The sequence below is a fragment of the Tachysurus fulvidraco genome, chromosome 2 (genome assembly GCF_022655615.1).
Source record: "Tachysurus fulvidraco isolate hzauxx_2018 chromosome 2, HZAU_PFXX_2.0, whole genome shotgun sequence".
In the NCBI taxonomy this organism is placed as follows: Eukaryota; Metazoa; Chordata; class Actinopteri; order Siluriformes; family Bagridae; genus Tachysurus; species Tachysurus fulvidraco.
Window position 1 is genome coordinate 13,561,321 of NC_062519.1, and position 22,817 is coordinate 13,584,137.

At 38.6% G+C, this 22,817-nt stretch overlaps 1 protein-coding gene across 2 annotated transcripts in view; it reads right to left on the reverse strand.

Moving 5' to 3' along the window:
- Window positions 1-22,817, reverse strand: part of cpne5b (copine Vb) — a 110,617-nt gene that overhangs the window by 13,158 nt on the left and 74,642 nt on the right. For both annotated transcript variants that reach the window (XM_027144311.2, XM_027144312.2), the window contains 4 exons: window positions 19,778-19,819; window positions 19,550-19,625; window positions 16,077-16,130; window positions 14,036-14,097 (listed from right to left, as the gene is read on the reverse strand). In XM_027144311.2, coding sequence (XP_027000112.1) covers window positions 14,036-14,097; window positions 16,077-16,130; window positions 19,550-19,625; window positions 19,778-19,819 — 234 coding nt within the window. The remainder of the gene's footprint in view (window positions 1-14,035; window positions 14,098-16,076; window positions 16,131-19,549; window positions 19,626-19,777; window positions 19,820-22,817) is intronic.

Sequence of the window (22,817 nt, forward strand, 5' to 3'; positions counted from 1 at the left end):
CCTTCCACTGCGGGGAAAAATCTGAGGTAGAAATGCCAGCTGTGTGAGCATGCTCTTGCTGTTCCTCAACTTTGGAGTTTATAATTGGTCTCAACTAAAGACGCACCAGATATCATGTTTCTTTTCTGTTATTGCACTCACAGTCAGTCCAAATTCTGGAAAATATATAAAAACTACTAGTCTAATTTAAACTAAGGAAGAATGAACAAACACTGTAAATGCATCATCCAACATATTAATTAACGTGGCCTTTGTTTGTCCCACAAACTTCATACCTGAGGGCTCACTTGCACCTGCATGAAAGTATTCCCACTCAAGCAACTATTCTGTTGTGTCCCGCAGGAAGTCCCGATGAAGTCTCATAAATCTTGTGTAAAAGGTTCACACAACCGATTATCAGTCTACTAAAAAGAAATCTTGTCATACTCATAGCTGAGATCTTTTTTTCAATGGGATTCATACAGTATAATAGGTTCACAGAGTGATAAAAGCTATTTTCTTAATTAATTCTGGATGTATAATAGGGCACGATGTGTGGGTTTTTTTTGTATGGAAATGCATTACTAGCCCATGGCCCAGGTATCCACAAGGAAGATCTATACTTGTCAGCTTGGAGTTACTGCAGTGATAGTGCCCTAGAGAGCTCTTCAACATGCAGGAGCCTGCCGGGGGTATACACAAGGCCAAGCATTGATCACTGGGCAGACAGAAGCTCGTGTCACTATGTATTGGCCACTCATTTGTCAGGCAGAATGCAGGGAGCATGTCCACAATGCTGCACTAGACAGGATGACCACTACAGCCTTTTAACTACAGAGAATTATTATATCATGAAGTGGCATTCCAGGGAAATTCAGAATGTCTGGTATGTCCTTCTGACATAGGTGTCATTGGTTTTACAAAAAAATATTCTGTTTAGTTAATGTGTAATGTTCTCTTATTTTCACAGTGCCTCTTCTAAACACAACATGATGCTAAGTGCTAGGACAACGGCTTTTAATAAAAATGTCAAGACAGGTCACATGTTGGCTTTCTGCCACTCAGGCATCGGAGACCACCAGAGAAATAAAGGTCAGATTTAATCAGAACACAGCCTTGCTCTCCCAGCATGGGTTTATTTCAAACTAGTACATATGTGTGTGAGAGAGAAAGAGAAAGAGAGAGAGAGAGACAGAGACAGACCAATGAGCGAGACCAATGAGCAGGACCTTGCTGTCTATGAAATATGAAAAACTACTTATACACTCATCACGAACTCATCCCAAAATACATATCTGATATCTGTCATCATATAGGGAGGAACATTAGTGCAACTTCCATAGGTACAGACCCTGTGTTCCAGCAATTATATTTTGTCAGCTAATTAGTTTCAGGGTGAGCAGAGAACAGCCGTGGTCTTTTCATATTTTGGTGGCAGCATAGGCAAAAAGATTAAAGTTGTGTCTGAATATTAATGCTGATATTTACAGTAGTTGCTATGTATGTGCAATGCTATCTATTTTAAAAGTAAGCGTTTAATCAGTATAATAATTTGCTGGATAGAATTTCATGGAATTCCATGGAAAGAAAATAATAATAATAATAATAATAATAATAATAATAATAATAATGTCAATGCCATGACCAATACACATCCTAAGGAACCTAGTGCTCGTTTAGGTGTCTATACAATGTATAACCTATATACAACCATAGACCATACAACCACTGTCATTTTAATAACCCCTATTTCCACACAATGCCAGTCAATGGACAGATCTGTAAGAGCATTGCACATGAATAACGATTAAATACCAGCATTTTTATTCGGACAACACAATTTTCTTTATCCTTTTCCCAATGGTGCCACCAAAATATGAAAAGACCATGGAAGCTGTTTTCCTTTACTATTCTAAGCGTCTAACAACTCGCAGCCTTTCGCCGTCCTTTCTTCAATACAAAGACACGTGTCCGGAAGCGGAAATGAAAAGTTTCCCACGAGGACGATATCTCCGCCATTAACCACTAATTAACTTAGTACAATGAGCTAACGTGAATTTATATGAAGCTGTTTATACAAGGCATACAAGGTATTCATTTCTGCAGCTTTATTATTTGTTTTCTGGTTATATAAGTAAGAATAAAAATCAATGCAAAACAAATAAAGAGACTTACAATCTCAGACGTCTCTTGAGTGAATGTTTGGGTGATAAACACAATGCAGATGCCAGATGGGGGGGATGAGCAGGTTAGTCAGATTGTTAGCGTTCTTCATATGAATCGTACCACACAGCTAGAGAGGGCTTAGACCATGAAAACTACTGTAATTGTGAATAGTATTGTTTGATATGATTATGATGATTTTTAGTCTTTGCAATTGTTTTTTTTTATTCAGATTTAAGTACTCCAGCTGATGACAGTATGGTAGTGTTCTGTACACGTGAAATATAGATTTTTAAACTCTTTCATATGGCGTGTTTCCAGGATGAACACTGTGATGGACCATCACTTACACTGCTTTCTTTGGGATGTCACCATGAGCATCATCTGACACGGCAGAGCTGGACTTATAACATCACACAGGTAAGCTGTGTCTAACGGCTTCACAGGCATGTTTACAACAGGGCTGTCAAACATACTGTACAGGCACGATAAAGGTTCTCTTATCTCACCAGAAGAATTTGTGTTCTAAGTTAAAATGGTCTTGTGTAGTGTAATTTAATTGACAAGTCTGTTTGTCCAACTTGAGGCAATATAGAGCAATAAACTTAAACTGAGCTCCAACTATGTAATTCTATTTTATTAGTAAAATAAAAAATGTAATTGTCATCAAAAGATTTAGTTTCAGGATAGCTCAAGGAACGAGATGAATAATTATACAATCTTTTATGAAATTTTATTTATTTATTTATTTATTTAGGTTCTTTTTGTGCATCTATTTAAATGACAAAGAGGACGCCACGAGGATAGGTGGTTTGTGTGATATCTGGTGGCGTTGTGGTAAAATACTGGTGTCTCATGGCTGAGGTCGCTGGTTCGAATCTGGCACAGGCTTGCTCTCCATGCTGAGAGGGGTGGGTAGTGAGAGATGTGAAAGGAAAGTGGATGGTTGCTGGAGAGAGGAGAGAGGGTGGCACCTGAGAGGGCACTGGAGGCAAGAAGGGGAGTGATGGAGGGTGCGGATATTTTTTGGTTATGTAACAAAAATCTTTCTGCTGTTAATAAGTAAATCCTCCACTTTATGTCTGTTTTTGCCCACCTTTTGTGTTGCCCTACAGTTACCTTGTGGGTTCATGCTGCCACCTCGTCTATGGCTGCTCTCGGGTTCATGCTGCCGCCTTGTCTATGGCTGCTCTCCGGTTCATGCTGCCGCCTTGTCTATGGCTGCTCTCCGGTTCATGCTGCCGCCTCGTCTATGGCTGCTTGCATGTTCCAGTCACCTTGTGTTCATGCTGCCCTTGCGCTATCTTGTGCATGCCATCACCTTGTCTACAGCCACTCATTGTGTTATGCCTTTGCTTATATCTTTGAGTCCTATGAGGGATTTGATCCACCAAACACCCTGCAAGCCAATGCTCATCCCCATGAGCTATAGGAACTCATGTCAACATGATGCTTTAAACACCTTTTCACCTTTGTCTAATTAAGCCTGAGCTAAAAGTAAAGAACATTGGATTCAAACCTAGAATCTCCTGCATTAAGGCCCAACATTTCTAACCATTTCACCAGGACAGAGTCGATAGACTACCTGTTGCTTATCAGACTTTTGTCTTAATTAACAGCTAAGTTAAATTAATAAAACATAGCTGTGCAGGCTCAAACCAGGGATCTCTTGCATCAACAGCAGTAGCATTAACCATTACAAGACAGGTGCTACTGTGGCTGCTTATGGGACTTTTGTCTTAGTAAACAGCACAAAGCAATTCAAGAGTAAATTAAAATTCCAATCTCTACAGAGATTCAAACCCGGCGGCTCTTGCATCAGAAACCATAACATTAACCACTACACTATTGCAAGACAAGGAGTGATAGGGCTGCTTATGTGACTTCTGTATTAGTAAACAGCTCAAAGCAATTATAAGGCAAAGCAAAAGGCCTAGTGACCAAGGACCTCCTGCACAAAATCACTAAACATAACACCAATGCACAATAGGTGGTAATGCTGCTGATTATGGAATCTTTGGCTTAATAAACAGCTCAAAGCAATATTGACCTGAAACACGGGCACACAGACACAAACCATGGACATCACACAGCACTATACCACTGCAGGATAGATGGCCCTGTATCTTATAGGACTTTTGTATTAATAAACAACCAAAAAAAAAAAACAGAGAGAAACAAAGTTATGTCATCTCGAACTAGGGAGTTTACACACCAGAGGCCACAGCGCTTACCTCTAGACCACGACGGAATAAGTGGTAGAGGCACACATAAGACTTTTATCTTAATGAACATATGCACATGCTCCTTAGCTAAAACAAAAAAATAAAGTATACACAGACTTAAACAGACTCAAGAAGTCCTTGAACCTCACACCAATGCAACATTTGTTTGACTGTATATTACAATCACACCCCCAGTGTCACCCATATGAGGATGGGTTCCCCCTTGAGTCCGGTTCCTCTCAAGGTTTCTTCCTTTACCAATTTAAGGGAGTTTTTCCTTGCCACTGCTGCCTGAGTCATCTCAGACTTGCTCATAGGGGAATAAATACATACACACTGTGAACTATATACATCTAATAATAATCTAGAATTTTTATTCTGTTAATTCTTATTTCTTTTATTATTCGTTATTTCCTTTATCATTAATTATGTTTACCTTCTGCTCTATGTTTATGTTCTGTAAAGCTGCTTTGAGACAATGTCTATTGTAAAAAGCGCTATACAAATAAACTTGAATTGAATTGAATTGAATTAAACAAGAGACCTTTCAGGCTAGAGTCTGTGCCACTAACCACTACACCACTGCAGCTGAATGTGCGCCTGAGATAAAATAAATGCAAAGCCACACAGGCTTTATTCAACCAGGGATCTCACACGCCACAATCCATGGTTATAACCACTCAATCAATACTGAAGAAATAGTATTGCTGCTACTTTTGTCTCAATCAACAGCTCAAAGCAATCCTGAGCTGAAACAATGCTGGACAGTCTCAACTATGGACCTCTATACCACTGCAGGATAGGTGGCACTGCTTCTAAGACTTTTATCTTAATAAACATCTCAACTGTTTTAAAAAAAGACCCAAGACTTGAACCAGGAACCTTACACAGCAGAATCCTGGCACTTACCCTTACACCATTGCCGAGTAGGTACTACTGACACTTTTATTTTAATAAACATCTGAACCTGCTCCTTAGCTAAAACAGAGAGCAAGGGTACACATACTTGAACAAGTAACCTCAACCACCAGAGTCTGTGGCATTAACCACTACCCCACCGCAATACAAGGGTCTCGCCTACACAATAGGACATTTGTCATAATAAACATCTGAATGTGTTCCTGAGCTAAAACAAAAGCAAGAATATGTCGATTTAAACCAGGAACCTTACATACCAGAGTCCCCAACACAAACCACTACACCCTTGCCACGTAAGAAGTACTGCTGTGTGTGACACTTTTATCTTAATAAACATCTGAACACGTTCCTGAGCGCAAAGCAGATGAAAAAAATACAGATTTGAACTAGGAACCTCACACAACAGAGTCCCCAGCACTAACCACTAAACCATGACTAAGTAAGTAGCAAAGCTGCACAGGACACTTTTATTTTAATAAACAACTGATCATGTTCCTGAGCTAAAACAAAAGCAAAAATACACACAGATTTGAACCAGGAACCTCACACACCAGAGTCCTCAGCATCAACCACTACACTACTGCCAATTAAGAATTACCGCTGCACATGACACTTTTATTTTAATAAACAGCTGAACGTGTTTCTGAGCTAAAATAAATAACAAGGGAAAACATGCTTGAACAAGTGCCCTCAAACACCAGAGTATGGGGCATTAACCACTACCCCACTACAATGCAACAAACACAACTACGCATAGGACATTTGTCATAATAAACAGCTGAACATGTTCCTGAGCTAAAACAAAAGCAAGAACATACAGATTTGAACCAGGAACCTCACACACAAGAGCACCAACCACTACACCATTTCCAAGCAAGTAGTATTGCTGCACATGACACTTTTATATTAATAAACAGCTGAATGTGTTCCTGAGCTTAAACAAAAAGCAAGAATATATGGATTTGAGCCAGGAACCTTACACACCAGAGTCCCTAACACAAACCACTACACCTTTGCTACATAAGACGTACTGCTGTATGAGACACTTCTATTTTAATAAACATCTGAACGTGTTCCTGAGCTAAGAAAAAAAAGCAAGAATATCTGGGTTCGAACCCAGAACCTTACACATCAAAGTCCACAGTACCAACCACTATACCATTGCAAGTGAGTAGCATTTCTGCACATGACACTTTTATATTAATAAACAGCTGAACGTGTTCCTGAGCTAGAACAAAAGCATATAGATTTGAACCAGGAACCTTACGCACCAGAGACCGTGGCACTAACCACTGCCCCACTGCAATACATGAGCTTAAACAAAAGCAATGCTCTTCAAACTTGAACCAAGGATCTCACAGGACAGAATCCATGTCACTAACCACTCAATCAACGAAGAAGAAACATGATTGCTGCTGCTTGCAGCACTTTGGTCTCAATCAACAGCTTAAAGCAATCCTAAACTAAGACAAAGGTGCACAGACTTAAACCATGGACCTAACACACAAGCTTCCACAGCACTAACCACTATACCACTTCAGGATAGGTGGCCCTCCTTCTTACAGGACTTTAATCTTAATAATCAACTCAAAGCAATTCTCTGCTTTAAAAAATAAAGAGTCACCAACTTGAACCCGGGACTTCACACACCAGAGGCCACAGCACTAACCACTATGCCACATAGTACTTCTGAATGTAACACTTTTATCTTAATAAATAGCTATACATGCTCTTTAGCCGAACCATAAAGCAAGTACACACAGATGTGAACAAGGGACCTTACACACCAGAGCTCATGGCACTAACCACTACCCCACAAGGGAGCCTGCTAACTACAAGATTTTTGTCATAGTAAACAGTTGAACACTGTTCCTGAGCTAAAACAAAAGCAAAGCCACAAAGACTTGAACTAGGACTTTTACATGCCAGAGTCCATGTCACTAACCACTCAATCAATACAGAAGAAACAAGACTGCAGCAGCTTGTGGCACTTTAGTCTCAATCAACAGCTTAAAGCAATCCTGAGCTGAGACAAAGGTGCACAGACTCAAACTAATGACCTCACCCACCAGCTTAGACAGCACAAACCTTTATACCACAGCAGGATAGGTGGCCCTGCTTCTTATAGGACTTTTGTCTTAATAAACAACTCAACACTCTCCTCTGCTTATAAAAACTAAAGGAAAGATGCGTTCTCAACCCAGGGACCTCACACACCAGTATCCACAGCATTACTGCAGGACAGAGGTTTCTGCTGCTTATGGCACTTTCTTCTACGACTCAAAGTGATCCTGAGCGCAAATGCTAGATTTTACTGGATCTCTCACATTAGAGCCAAGGGCACTAACCAGTAAACCATTACAGTGGTGCAGTTGCTCATTGTGAGATTTTTGTCTTGAAAATAAAAATATTTGAACCAGTAATGTGATCTTGAGTTGAAGCAAAAAGCAATACTGACTCTAACCAGGATGCTTATACAGTACACCAGAGTCCATGGCACTATCCACTAGATTACTGCAGGACAGGGATTATACATGCTGTTTAAGGAACTTTTGTCTTAACAAACAGCTCAAAACAATCTTGAGGTAAAGTAAAAAACAGGTGGTCTCAAGACAGGAACTTCACACACCAAGATCTGTAGCACTAACCACTACATCATTGAAGGACAAGTGTGGTGCTGTTACTGCTCAGAGGCATTTGGTCTTAATAAAAGGCACAAAGCGCTCATTAGCTAAACAAAAGGGCAGCACAATAGCACAGTCTCAAACCAGGAACCTTACACATGAAAGTCCATGGCACCAACCACTACACCACAGTAAGGGTTGCTGCTTATAAGACTTTGGTATTGATAAATGGCTCATCATGCCCCTGAGCTAAAACAAAAAGGAAATCAGTGACCTCAACCAGCAGAGTCCATGACACTAGCCACTGCACCACTGCATGACTTATGCCCCTTTTCCACCAAGGCAGTTTGAGTGCTGGCTCAGAGCCAGAGCCTAATTTAAAGCCATGAGCATTAACAGTAAAGCAACATCCGCTATTGTTGATGTTGTGTTTGCCGCTGCTCCTCTAACAATGCAGTACAACATTGTATACAGTAACATAAGACTTGGCTCTGTGATGGCTCTCTATCCCATAGAAAGACAAACTGGTTCTTAGAAGGATCGCCAGTTGACCATCTTCCAACCAGCACCAGCCCTTCACACCCATAACACTGTCCGCTATACCACTGCATGACAGGCAGTGCAGCTGCTGTGTAAGGAATGTTTGTCTTAAAGCAAAAGCAGTAACGGTCTTGAGCTAGGAACCCTACACATCAGAGTCTATGGCAGTAACCACTACACCATTGATGGACATGTGACAATGCTGTTGCTTATAGTATTTGTGTCTTAATAAAAGCCTCAAAGCGATCCTTAGCTAAACTAAAAAGCAAAGCGACATTGACTCAACCAGGAACCTTGTGCATGAAAGTCCATAGCATCTACAACTCTGCAGGACAGTGAGTACTGCTGCTTATGGGACATTTGTCTTAATAAAGAGCTCAATGTACTCCTGAGCTAAAGCACAGACACACAGCTTTGTACTAAAGACCTTTCTCACAAAGGCCAGTACACTAACCTCTACAGTATTGCAAGCAAGGACAGACAGTTGGAAATTGGACTTTTGTCTTAATAAAAAGGCGCAAAGCAAGACAGGGAAATGTTTACGTATTTAAATGTTTATATTTAAATATCCATGTAGATTGTGTGAGAATACCACTAACCAACACACACCAACCCAAAAACGGAGCTGATGGTGCAGATTTCCTCAGACTACCCCTGAATAAAGGATCTAAATCTACATGCAGATTTCTGTAAATTTGTGGCGTGGTAGAGTTTGTTGTTAAATTCCAGTCCCATGTGCATTTTTATGGCTGCCGTTTAATCCCAACACAGAGCTAAATAAAATGCTGTGAATTCTCAGGCTGATACACACCAAGTAGGTTACTTGGTTCAGTGTCAGACAAAAAGTTAATGAATATACAGCATACATGGATATCCTGAAGTGTTGTGTAGATCATGTACTGTGTGTTTGTGTGTGTGTACAGTCTTGATAAATGCTGATACATGAACTGATGGAAGAGGACACTTTAACACTCCTGATGCTCACACTAGAGGTCTTCACGGGTCCACTTAGATCTGAAAACCCGAGGCCAGACCGAGACCCGAGCGGGTTCGGATCTAAAAGTTTCACGTGTGCCTCAGACACGGGTTGGGTCTAATAATAGCGGCATCGGGTCTCGGGTAATTTAAAATAAACGTGTTTTTAACGAACGGACCCGAACTACTGTATCTCGCATGTGTGCATTGACTCGAGTCCTTTTCCAACCGCTCCTCTGTTTGCCAAGACCGCTTGCGACATCGTATGACTGGCGGTAAGCTAATTTTCGTTGAAACAGACCTGTTCATCAATTTTGAATCCACTCTGTAGCGGTTACTTTAGTGTAGATTTATGCAACATTCGGGTCCAGTCGGGTTAAAAAAAAATCCGTCGGGTCGGACTCGGGTCTAATTTTTTTGTCTCGGGTCGGGTCTTTATTAAAAAAAAAATGCACGTCGGGTTCGGGTAAAAAGTGCTTCGGGTCACTTCGTGGCGGGTACATTTTTTAGACCCGAGAAGACCTCTAGCTCACACACTCACCTCATAAGAATGTGGCTCTGTCCTAAACAGCAAGCCATCCTTAAATCGTATATTACTCACTCGCTCATTCACTCTCTCTTTGTGTGTGTATGTGTAATTCAGATGGAGAAACTAATTTGAGTAGTGAGTGTTTTTATGTCTGTTTATTCCATTTCCCTGTCCACTTAACAATGTGACACTGATGCTAATCCAGAGCTCTGTCAGTCCCTTCTTCACTTCCTTAATTACTATTTAATCCCTCTCCACTTCTCTGGTCTACCGCTTTACAAGCCAACTCATAATTGATTTCTATTAGCAGATGTTGTTCACTAGCCTGCTCACTCATTCCTATCACACACACACACACACACACACACACACACACACACACAAAACAAACAAAAAAAAAAACGGATCACTGAAGACTTTAAGCAAGTCTGGACTTCCGATTAAAGTTAAACGTGTTTATAGTGTTAAGATGTTTGGAGATATTTTAAACTCATATCAGACTGAAAAGTAATTTAATAAACCCTACATTATTATAGGTTTGGTACAGTATATACAATGTTCATGAAATTTCTACACCAAATGCATGAGACAAGTCAAAGAAAACTTGGAAAACAAAGAAAAAGTAACGTGTTTAAGTTCTACAGACTGCACACCAATCAAATATTATCTCAATTACGTTTACAATCAAATACAAGCAAACTTTAAAATACACTTCACATATAGTAGAGCAGGCAGCCGGGGATGACTGACATCGCTGTTGTTTCTTTCTATCAATAACTCATTCTCTGTGATCAATAAAACAGCAATTTAATTGACAAACTAACAGCGCTTCCTTTTTGTTTATAATTGCCACCGTATGAAATGTTTGACCCTTAGTATCTCCTTGGCTATACGGGTTTAGGGCACGAGTTACATCTCCAATCATTAATGTATACAGTAGACTTTATAGCTATATAATAACTAGTGATCAACCGATATGGGTTTTTTAATGGCAGATGCCAAAATCTAGAAAACACTGTGGCCGTTTTGGTGAAATGAGGCCGATATAGCATTTAATTTAATTGCAGTAAATGAGACAGAATACTGGTAAAACTAAACAAACATTTATTGTGCATAATATTTATGTAATATTCACTGAAGAACCTTAGAAATATTCATTTAAAAAATTGTACAAATACTGCAGCTTCTCGTTCTGTCTCTTAAAATATCTACATAAACAAAATACAGAACAGTTGCACTTTGCGTTCCTTGGCGTTGGCTCTGTAAAGTATTCCCATAGAGGATTTGTTTTATGTTCAGCCATCTAGCAGAATTTTAAAAAAAAAGTAGAAAATGTAGGTATAATTAGATTTTCTAAATACATAAATAATTAGTTACTGCTGTAATCCAGTAGCAGGATATAAGTAAGGTTTATAATTCATTTAATGAACAAATCTGACCAAAAGTCATTAATTAAAGGCAAAAATATTATGTGTAATTCCAAGTATTTTATCTACAATACGTAGTGGCTTGTAAAGCCCAGAACACATGTAAAGGTCACTTCACATTAAATTAATCGTAGGAAATTTTATGTGGTGTGCTAGGAGGTCCAGCTTACCATCTCGCTTATCATCCTAGCTTTCATTTAGGGAGACACAGGCTTATGAGCCTGCAGGGTAACAGCTGAAGATGATGTAACGCACATGTCTATGGAGGGACCAGTTGCTGGATGGTAAAATGTTTTCAGTTTTTGATTGAATTGCTTTATTGCACATCTGTGTCCCTGCAGGAGCTCACCATGTGTTGTTCAATACCAGTGGGCTGCTGATCTGACATCACAAGGTACTGTTTGAATAAGACTTTGTTGCTTGCCTTGTGTGTACATTAAAAAGTGGAGGATGGCTGGATATTTTACTCTGTGTGGGAAGATTTATCGACCGGTGCCAATATTTATTTATTTTTTTCAAATGTCTACTGATTATAACTTTCTGTCTTCTCCTCTCATCTGTGCAGGCCACTCAGGTCCGACCTGGCAAATCATGTCCTTATGGACCATGCTTTGTGCACAGAAGCTCTGTCATGCTGGAACCGGATAGTTCCCATGTGGAGAAATTGTAATGCTACTGCATACAAAGATAATGCAAGATTTGATATCATATATCATGCGAGTATTGTATTTCCTATTATTAATATTGGATATACTTAATTTGTATGTCACCAACAAAGAAAACCGTTTTAAATAACAAAACAATCTGTAAATTGATGGGGTTGTTTATGGAAGGAAATCGTCCACGTTGATAAATAGAGACACAACATTTATCTTTATCTGAAAGACATAAGAATCAAAAATCTATAGACAAAGTTGAGTTTTCTCACTTGACAGAACTTCAAAAGGGAAAAGGATTAAAGTTGATTTAGCTTAATTCTAAATGTTGCTGATTAGATTCAGTAGACAGATTAGCACACACATATATATATATATATATATATATATATTTAAACATCAACATTCCTTGTGCAGAACCATCAAAGGCAGACTTTTCAAGGATGCTGTCTAGTTGATTGAAGGTGACCCCTTTTTTTGCTCTTTCTAGAATATCAGATTGAACAAGCACTTAAAAGCACTGGAGCCATTTTGAAAAAAAGAATATATATATATATATATATATATATATATATATATATATATATATATATATATATATATATATATATATATGCCATGCATTATCTAGGCTGAGTGGTTCCCTCAAAAAATATTGGCAAAATAATTCTGTCTGGAGAAGGCGTACGCTGCGCACTCACGCTGCTTTGCGCTCACTCTTTCAGAGACATGACAGTAAGGAACGCCCCGTCTACCCGGTGAAATTGACGAGCCTGTAAGACATTGCTTATCCAGGCACTGTTTTATTGTTTTTTTTAGATCTGGTTGTCCTGTTTTGACAGGTGACAGGACAGAGGGATAAGTAGCCAGATGTTTATGTCTCAAATTAAACTACATTGTGATTGTGATTGTCACTCTCTATTAAGTAGTTTTTGAATAAACATAGTTAATGTAAATGTGTAATTACAAAGCAGTTTAGTAGTGAGTTTTATAACAGTGACTGGAATCCTGGGATCCACAGGTCTTCCACTGAGCCACCCTTAATCTCAGGTGTACCTGTGGACTTTCAAACACTTTGGGCAGTGACGTCACCGTTACACATGATTCTGAACTTGGACTTTGTATTTTGTACCTTGGAGTGTATTTATCTGCTTGAGCTCCACGGTCTGACAGCGTGATGTAACCACAATATTTATAACTGGAAATTATGTTTTGTACTAAATGTTTTGCACAGAAAGCCTAATGGGCATGTTGTTTTGCCCAGAGGACAACTTACTGCTCAATTACAACTGGCATTATTTCTTAATTGGACTATACAACATGGAAAACAAAAAGCACAATAAAAATAGTCTATAACCAGTGCATACATTGGGATTGTACTGTTGGTCTATGATATTTAAAAAAGGTAAATAATAGGATGCGCTAGATCAAGTGTTGTTTCACAAACTTCTGAATAATGAATGTAGGAGCCATATTATTACAACGGTTCATTTGCTAAATACATCCAGGTCTATACTGGTGACAATTATATTAGCAATAAACACACTTATTAGCTGTTGATTTTAATGCTTGCCATATTTTTCCTCATCATATTAGTATTTTATTTTTTATTTTTCAGGTTTAAAGGCAAGTTACTGTAGTGGTCTAGACACCGTTTTGAACACCTTGACTTGGAAAAAAATAAAATAAACCTGGCAGCCTTGGAGGAATGACCTGTAAACAGGTAATTAACATCATGAATGATGTACATAGAAAATCAGCTTCAGCATGTGTGCAAACTGTCTCTGAGTACGAGTAACGTTCCTCAAATACATACTGAAATAAACTTATATGAAATAAACTCTCCCACTCTGTCTCACTTTTAAATCAGCGTTCGAATACAAAAATATGAACACGTATGCCGTTTCTATGTATGGAAACACAAAGTGGCAACAAAACACAGAATGATTCAGAGAGTCAATAAACACCCCACAGCTGCTGGCTTCTTATCTCTACTCACCCTCCTTTGATGTAATCTAGGAAAGTGAATTCAGACTCCACGGAAAAAGACAACAGTGTCACCTGTGAGAAAGAAAACACACAACAAACATGGCAGTGGTTAAGCGATTACGTATTGTGAGTAAAGGAAATTGTGTGCATTGTCTGTTTGTTTTAAAATGCTGACAGAATTGGTCATTTGCACATATGTAACAGGGATACATATCTCACATGGTTTGTGAAGTCTTCTCCAACCAAAACTGCTGCGATGAATCATTTACATTTCACTACTTTGATCAACCTTCCCTGTATATTTTTTGTAAAATAGATTAAAACACGGCTATACAACAGATCACAATAAGTCACCTACTGCTGATTTATTAAGAACAGTAAAATCTGGACTATTTATGTTTCTGATTAGAAGTGTGAACCAATTCACCCAACAAAAAAAAAAAAGTTTTAAGTCATAATTATTAGTAGCTTCTTATACTGACTTCAGATCAATGTTAACCTTGTAAAAGAATATATTATAATAACGTCAACTAATGTTTTTTCTTGGGGCGTAATTCAGGAATTACATATTTTTGTGCTTCGATAAATAACCAAAGTAATGTTTTACACATTTAAGTATTCAATCTAAACTTGGAAGCTTTTGGGCAATTCATTACGACCGAGCTGATTTTTCCCCTCACTGTAGCTACTATCAATATAATACAATATACAAAATAAAATATAATGGAAATGATAACAGGGATTTGCTTGTTTTATGGCTTTACACAGCTTATATGGAACTAAAATTCTATCTATCTATCTATCTATCTATCTATCTATCTATCTATCTATCTATCTATCTATCTATCTATCTATCTATCTATCCATCCATCCATCCATCCATCCATCCATCCATCCATTTACTGTACTGTTATCCAAGCTAGGGTCATGGGGAGAGTCTATCAGGAGAACACTGAACAGAGTGCCGACCCAGCACAAGGAACACTCACACACCCATTATCACATTACAGGCAATGTAGAGATGCCAATCAGGCCACAACTCACCTTGCAGAGCTTGAAGGAGGAGCCTGGAGGAAACCCCTAGACCCCCACATCCAAAGGTGTACATGATATACACTAAACCCCTGTGCCTCTAGCTAACTAAGTAAATAATCTAAAGTTTGGAAAGTATGGAAAGTTACTCAATCAAACTGATATAATTAAAGTGAATAAAATGCTTAGTGAATTGGTATGGGAAAATAATCGTGGTAACATCATCACACCACCTTGTTGTGTTTTAGTCCTTACATCCCAAAAATCCACAGATCAACAATCAACTTAACTTAACTGCTGTTTCCTTTTTAATTCTTTACTGGAATCTTTCCTGTAATGCAATTGTGGTGCATGTTGTCATAAAACCGCCTGCTATAATGCTTTTGTGTGTCCATGGACAAGACAATGAGTGATGAGATCGAGCAAAGCAGCTGAAGTTAGGCAATGATGCCAGGATGAGTTTGTGATGCAGAAGACAGGAAATGAGGCGTCTGTGCTGCAGTCATCAGTCTGGGTAATGGATTCATGTCACTTTAACTCTTCTAAGATACAAAGATTCTGTCTACTTCTAGAATCACTCACAGAGCTGCCGCCCTGTCTCTTCCTCCCCAGTTCAGAGGTTCTTCATCATCTCTAACCTTTGTCATTTTTTTAATATGGTGAACAGCAAACAAACACTTAAATACTACATTTTCTAAGGATGTGTCAAAGGGATTCAGGATACAACTCATGCTGCTGCAAAAATCACGAAATCGTTATTTATTTATTTATTTTACTCGTTTAATTAGTAGGGGTGTGAAACGAGATAGAGAATAATGTGAAAAGTGTGTGTTCTTGCAGGCAGAGGATGTGTGGCTTCGTTTTGTTTTTATATAAATGAAATGAAAGAAACCACTGTGTGTGTGTGTGTGTGTGTGTGTGTGTGTGTGTGTGTGTGTGTGTGTGTGTGTGTGTGTGTGTGTGTGTGTGTGTGTGTGTGTGTGTGTGTGTGTGTGTGTCTGTTCCAAAGTTTAACTCACTGTGCCAGAATTGACGTATTTCTTCTTTTTCATCTTCTTCTTTGGATTCACCACCTACAAACCAGGAGAAACTGTTCAGGAGCCAAGTCTAAATACATTCACACATATCAGATTGGGTGGAAGACATCCAAGCAACATATAATAGATATTTTGTTATCCAGTGCAATATTTCTTTTCTCAGAATAACAGAAGCCCTGAACAACAAGTTCTGAAAAACGTGTTGCTATGTCATTCCTGAATTATCGCAACAGCTGGATTAGGGTCTGTCAAACAGCACACAGAAACAGCACACAGAAATATAATATTCAATTGAAAAATAGTCACAAGTCGAATTAATAAGATCAGGTCTCAAAATAATGAGATAACTCGCAATAACAACATTTAATACAACAATACATACATATACAACAATATATATATATACACACAGACCAAAAGTTTGGAGACACCACCTTTTCAACAGGACAATGACCCCAAACACACCTCCAGGCTGTGTAAGGGCTATTTAACCATGAAGGAGAGTGATGGGGTGCTGCGCCAGATGACCTGGCCTCCACAGTCACCGGACCTGAACCCAATCGAGATGGTTTGGGGTGAGCTGGACCGCAGAGTAAAGGCAAAATGGCCAACAAGTGCTAAGCATCTCTGGGAACTCCTTCAAGACTGTTGGAAGACCATTTCGGGTGACTACCTCTTGAAGCTCATCAAGAGAATGCCAAGAGTGTGCAAAGCAGTAATCAAAGCAAAAGGTGGCTACTTTGAAGAACCTAGAATATGACATATTTTCAGTTGTTTCACACTTTTTTGTTATGTACGTATATAATTCCACATGTGTTAATTCATAGTTTTGATGCCTTCAGAAAAAAGTGAAAATAAAGAAAACTCTTTGAATGAGAAGGTGTGTCCAAACTTTGGAGAGATATACACACACACACACACACACACACACACACACATACAAAAATAACAACTTAATGGCATGGAACTTTTAAGCACAAATTACAGTCCAGGGCTTTCGTATAAAATGACGTGAGAAAATGTAGCTAGGATGTGAACCCGGACGTTTCTCCACAGTTCAGGTAAATGTGGTGTGACATGGAATTATTCACTGCCCCAGTGAATAATCTATGTGCAATTTTCTTTCTCTATCTCTCCCCACTTTAGCCACTCTGTTTTCCTATCTTAGTGTCCTATCTCTATTTCACATGCCAGATCACATAATAAAAGGAGCTCAGGTTAAGCCGCGCAGAAAGCGTTTGACTCCATGCTTCGTGATGGTGGAAGAGATAGTCAGGGCAACGTTGGCCAGGTCATCCATATTATTGACAATTTAGCAAGATGGATGTGGCAGAGGCTGGTTTCTGCAAACGCACAAAGAGCGAAAGAGGTAAAACGCTGATGTCCACACAAAGCGAGAAGGCAAAGTGGGTCTGGCCACCTGCTAGCTTTTCACATCCAGGATCCAAGAAGAAAATATCACTAATGCAGTGTTTCTTTAAACACTGAAAGAATCGATGAGTAAAATGGGCTCTTTTATGCTTCAATCAACTTTAGGTCTGTCAATAGAAAAGCTGAATTTTTTTACCACTGACTTAATTACTTGTAATGTTATTTTTTACACAAAAACTGGCTAAGCAGTCAAGATACACACAGATACATATACATACATATATACATACATACACTCACATATACCCCTAGTCTTAATGTCTTAAAACCATTTACTGGTAATATAAATAATGAATAGATAATAAAGAAAAATCATGTCAAAACTTTTTCTATTGTTACATCACCTTCCATATTATTCAGATTATTGCTATTCCTTCATATTTCTTATTTTTTCTATTTTGAATTTAGTTTCTTAAATTTGGCTTGTTTATATGCGCAGTATAAAGAGGATCATGGAACTCCATATGTGACAAATAAAATCCTAAATCATTAAAAACCCGCATTTTTAATTCACAACATCCAATAAATAGAAAAAAATAAAAGTAATATAACAACCTGGTTGCATAAAAGTGTGCACACTTTTATAATGTAAGGTTTGGCTATAAATTGACTTTGTTTCTGTAGGACTTCCAGGAGATGTACAGCAACGTAAAGGTGCTGCGGGAATATCTGACTAGTACAGATTGCTCTCTGCATGTAACAACAGTAATATGTCTGGGCTGTGGGGAAAGGGTAACTAGAAGAAAGACCTTCCTAACAAAAAAGTCCAAGCTCAAATTTATCACCCCAAACCTTAGGGTCTGATGAGACCAGATCCAAAAAGGTGTAATAATTCCAAAGGTACGTTTGGTGCAAAAATAAGAACACAATCCTGATGGTACACCATGGCAGCATCATGCTTTTTAAGCTTATTTTTCTCAGCAGGAACTGGGGCTTTTAGCAAGATGCAGGGAATCATGAATAGCTACAAATACTAGTCAATTTTAGTGCAAAACCTTCAGGTGTCTACTAGTAGTCTGAAGATGAAAAGGAATTTAACCTTTCATCCCATCAGTGACCCAAAAAGCATACATCTAAATCGACAAACGGACGGCTTATCCAAAAGAAGATCCAAGTTTATGAGTGGCCTAGCCTGAGCCGAGACCTGAATCCAAATAAACACCTGTGAGGTGACCTGAAGTGGTCTGTATACTGGAAATGCTCTTACAATTCTAATATATTTTTGCAAGAAAGAGTGGGACGTGCCATGCTGGCAGACTCTTATAAAATGGTGTGCACACACACGCACCTAGGTTATTATAAGTTTTACTTTTTTCCTAAAAAAGTTTTAATTCTGAAACATTGTAATTTCGTGTCAAGTGTGGACAAAGCTCTGACATGATTTACTATTATATATAATCATTGTGATTATTATTAATAAGTTTTTTTTTACACCACAAAACCTGCTATGTTTACAGGGGTGTGTAGACTTTTTTTATTTCCATGGAAAATATTATTTTAAATGAAATCTAGTTCAAGGTTTTATTGCTTATAGTTCATCCCAGATTCCAATTTTTTTGCATTGCACCCAGCAATCCTTAAGGCAGCAGATAATCTGACATAAATGCAGAAAGCAAAATCCCCACCAAGGATTTAAATCCTATAATAATAGGATAATAATTCCCAATCCTGAAGATCTCACCTGTAGGAATGCTAATGAGCCTTGTTTCCTGGTGTCACCCAGAAGAGCGGAACAACTCTCAAGTGAAGGTACACCCTAATATTCACGTATGGAAATATATTAAGCTGTTCATGATATGAACGTAATCCTTTTAAAATACTGTCTGTTTCCACTCAGCCTTTGTTCTGCATCATCATCTCTGCCGTTTGTTGCCTCTGCCTTGCTCATTAGGGATCTAAATTTACATCCAGATTTCATAAAGCTGCTTTGAGTGTTTCTGTTGTCAAAATGAGTATACGAATAAAATAGAACTGAATTCATTACTATTGATGGGATGGTTTGAGGCATTTGTAAAGGAGCTCACCTCATACACATTGAACTGGCTCTGACCTCGGGCTAGCTCTCGGTAGCTGGTGGTGAATTCACCAATAAAATCGTGACTAAAAGGGTAAAAAAAAATTAAACAAAACACAGGATTCAAAATCCATCATTCATAAAATAGGAGATGATCCAATGGCATGCAAGATATTGAGCTGTTTCTATTGCACTTGACAATTATTTTGGTTTCATGAAGAAATGAACTTGTCAGTACCTTCCATCTCGATCCCAGTCATACACCTCAACCTTAATCGTTCTGAAAGATAGAACAAGTATGAAGATTTAAGATCTACGTAAAACGTAGTCCTACAGTATGTAAAAGTGACAGGTGCATGTGAAGTTTCTTCATTTTTCCAAAGACAAACAAATCCAAAATGATAAGCAGACAAACCGCTACGTTTGTACTGACATAGATACTCGAGCAAGAGTTAGAGACCAGAAACATAGTTATATCCATAAACACAATAACAGTGAATCAAAAGGCTTGGTATAGACAGGTACGTGACACTGAGCATATACTTCACAATGATCTGTTGGAAAGTGAGTCCTTATATGTCATATATGGCCATATTTGTCACTCGGTGTTACGAGATGTAGAAAGCAATGATGTTTCCGGCAATTATGTGGAGTATCAGGATGGATTCTGTAACTTCATGACCAGATCTTTATCTTTTATCTTTTGCCAACATAACATTTGATTACAGATCAATACTACTACTACTACTACCACTACTACTACTACCACTACTACTACTACTACCACTACTACTACTACCACTACTACTACTACTACTACTACTACTACTACTAATAATAATAATAATAATAATAATAATAATAATAATAATAATAATAATAATAAAAATGAATGAATGGCCATGGAAGCATTTATTATCAGCACATATACATTACAGCACAGTGGAATTCTTTTTCTTGCATATCTGAGGAGGTTGGGGACAGAGCACAGGGGCAGCTATGATACAGTACAGTGCCCTGGAGCAGAGAGGGTTAAGGGCCTTGCTCAACTGCCCAACAGTGGCAGATTGGCTGTGCTGGGGTTTGAAACCAGATTCTCTGATCAACATCCCAGGGCCTTAAACTCTTTAGTGACCTCTACCCAAAATAAGCGGCGTGGTTCCCTGACTGGGAATCGAACCCAGGCCGTGGTGGTGAGAGTGCCAAATCCTAAACACTAGAGACCACCAGGGAAAATAAGTAATAATTAATAAGTGAAATAATAAGGGATAATAAGTGAAAAAAGAATGACAAACAAACTCAATCAGGCTCCAAATCCTTTGTGCATAAACCCCTAAAATATTTGCAGACAGGAAGATTTTGATGTAAATGAGGCTATTCAGATAAAACAACACATTTCAGCCTTGGCTGGTCATTGTGCTTAGCCATTCATTTTACTTTAACAAACAAAACATGTTTTCAAAACACTTGTTAGGGATTGTCATCGTCAGCAGCAACTTTAATTGGCTTGTTGCTTCGCAGAGCCTCAATTAAGCCATCAGTCATATTCACAGCATAAGTCAGGACTATAGGAAGTCAGGATCTTACATCCCTTAGCAGATGTTTCTGCTCTGCAGCTCACACTGACAAGATTGTGTGGAAAATTTGGCCACCTGCAAATATTAATGAGGGTAAATGGCACATTCCCCTAAATAAGCTCATTAGTGTAAGCAAGACTCATACAACCGTTTAAGAAAGCATCATTACATTGTGTTACATTTCAGGCCTTTCTGGTCACAGTTGATACATAACACACTCACAAGTCATTAAGATTGTTTACCAAAACAGTGCTAATTGTTGGATTATTTCTTTTGTAAGCAAAGTTGCTATGGCTGCTAAAAAAAAGAGCTCAAGAATACATTTGAAAAAAGTTTTGCATAAACTCTTCATAAGTGCAAAAGAGCATTCTTAGCGCAGCCGATTTGGCATGCTTTGCTAGTGCCTTCAAAATATTCTTGCTGAGTTAGCTTAATGAGAGCTGTTACATTTCTTATGAACTCTGAACCGTAAAACCATCATTGGCTGAATCAAAATCAAACAAATTTTTTTTTCCACCTACAGATGCTCTTGGAGGATTTGTGAAGTGTTTTTTTTTCCCTCCCTCTTCTACTTTCCAACTACATTTATGCCAGGGAACTGTCGAAACTTTTTCCCAACCCTTACAGCAGCACATCACAAAATTTCAACTAGAGCAAGAAACAACTAGAGCAAGAAACAAGAAAACACCACACAACCACTGTGGAGAAGAAAGCAGCAAAAAAAAAAAAGAAGAAAAACTCACACCCCCCACATGCAGATGCGTAGGTGGTCACATCCTCCGTCGTTGTCTTATCTTCAAAGGCATTGAGTCAGCACCTTTTCAAAGCCTCAGTCACCTGAACGCCTTGTTTTCCGACACCAACAGGGAACTGTTGTCAAGACAATCCCCGAAGCAGCTGTCAGTCAACAATCCCAGCAGAAGTACAGAAATAGACAGTGTTCTCAGCCCATCGATCTCACAAGGAACAGCGAAAAGGGAGGAAGGGAAAAATGAATGAAAAAGGTAGAGATGGAGTGGGGTAAAAGTGATGGAGGAGTGCCGGCACGTCTATCAGATATCAAGACCGCTGTTCTGACGTTATACTAAAATGGAAGGATGAGCTTTGGACAGCTGCTGGCATTAATACTGAGATAATATTTGTATTATAACTGAAAAGGTTTCAACCACACACTTATACATGTGTCAATTGTTCAAAATATGATCATTAATGGACGTGTCCTACAATTGATTCTTTTTTGTTAAATGGATAATAAAAAAAAGTTCATTTGAAGTCTGAAGGGGGTGGGGGAGGGGGAGTCAATATTTTAGCGCAACATATAACTAAACTCCCATGCAGACACGGATGATTGTTGATGGATGATGCTTTTAATCCTATTAGACTAGAAATAGCAGGTGATATTGCTCCTCTACAAAGTCTGATGATAGCCATGAGACTGTAATTTTTTTTTTTTTATGTTATTATGCTAGTAAAAGGGGCTCCACTTACTCCCCCATGCTGCTATTTTTTTATTCTTCTTGGACCCGAGTATGCTCTTTTCCTGTTTTTGATGGCTTAGCTAGCTCTATTTCTAGAAAAAAGTAAAATACATGCTGTCCTTGCCAACGCTGCACTTATTACTGACAACAGAGACCTGAGTGTCGTGAGTGGATGATGGAGCTCTGCTTGGTGAAGCGTAATAAAGAAAGGATATGTGGATGG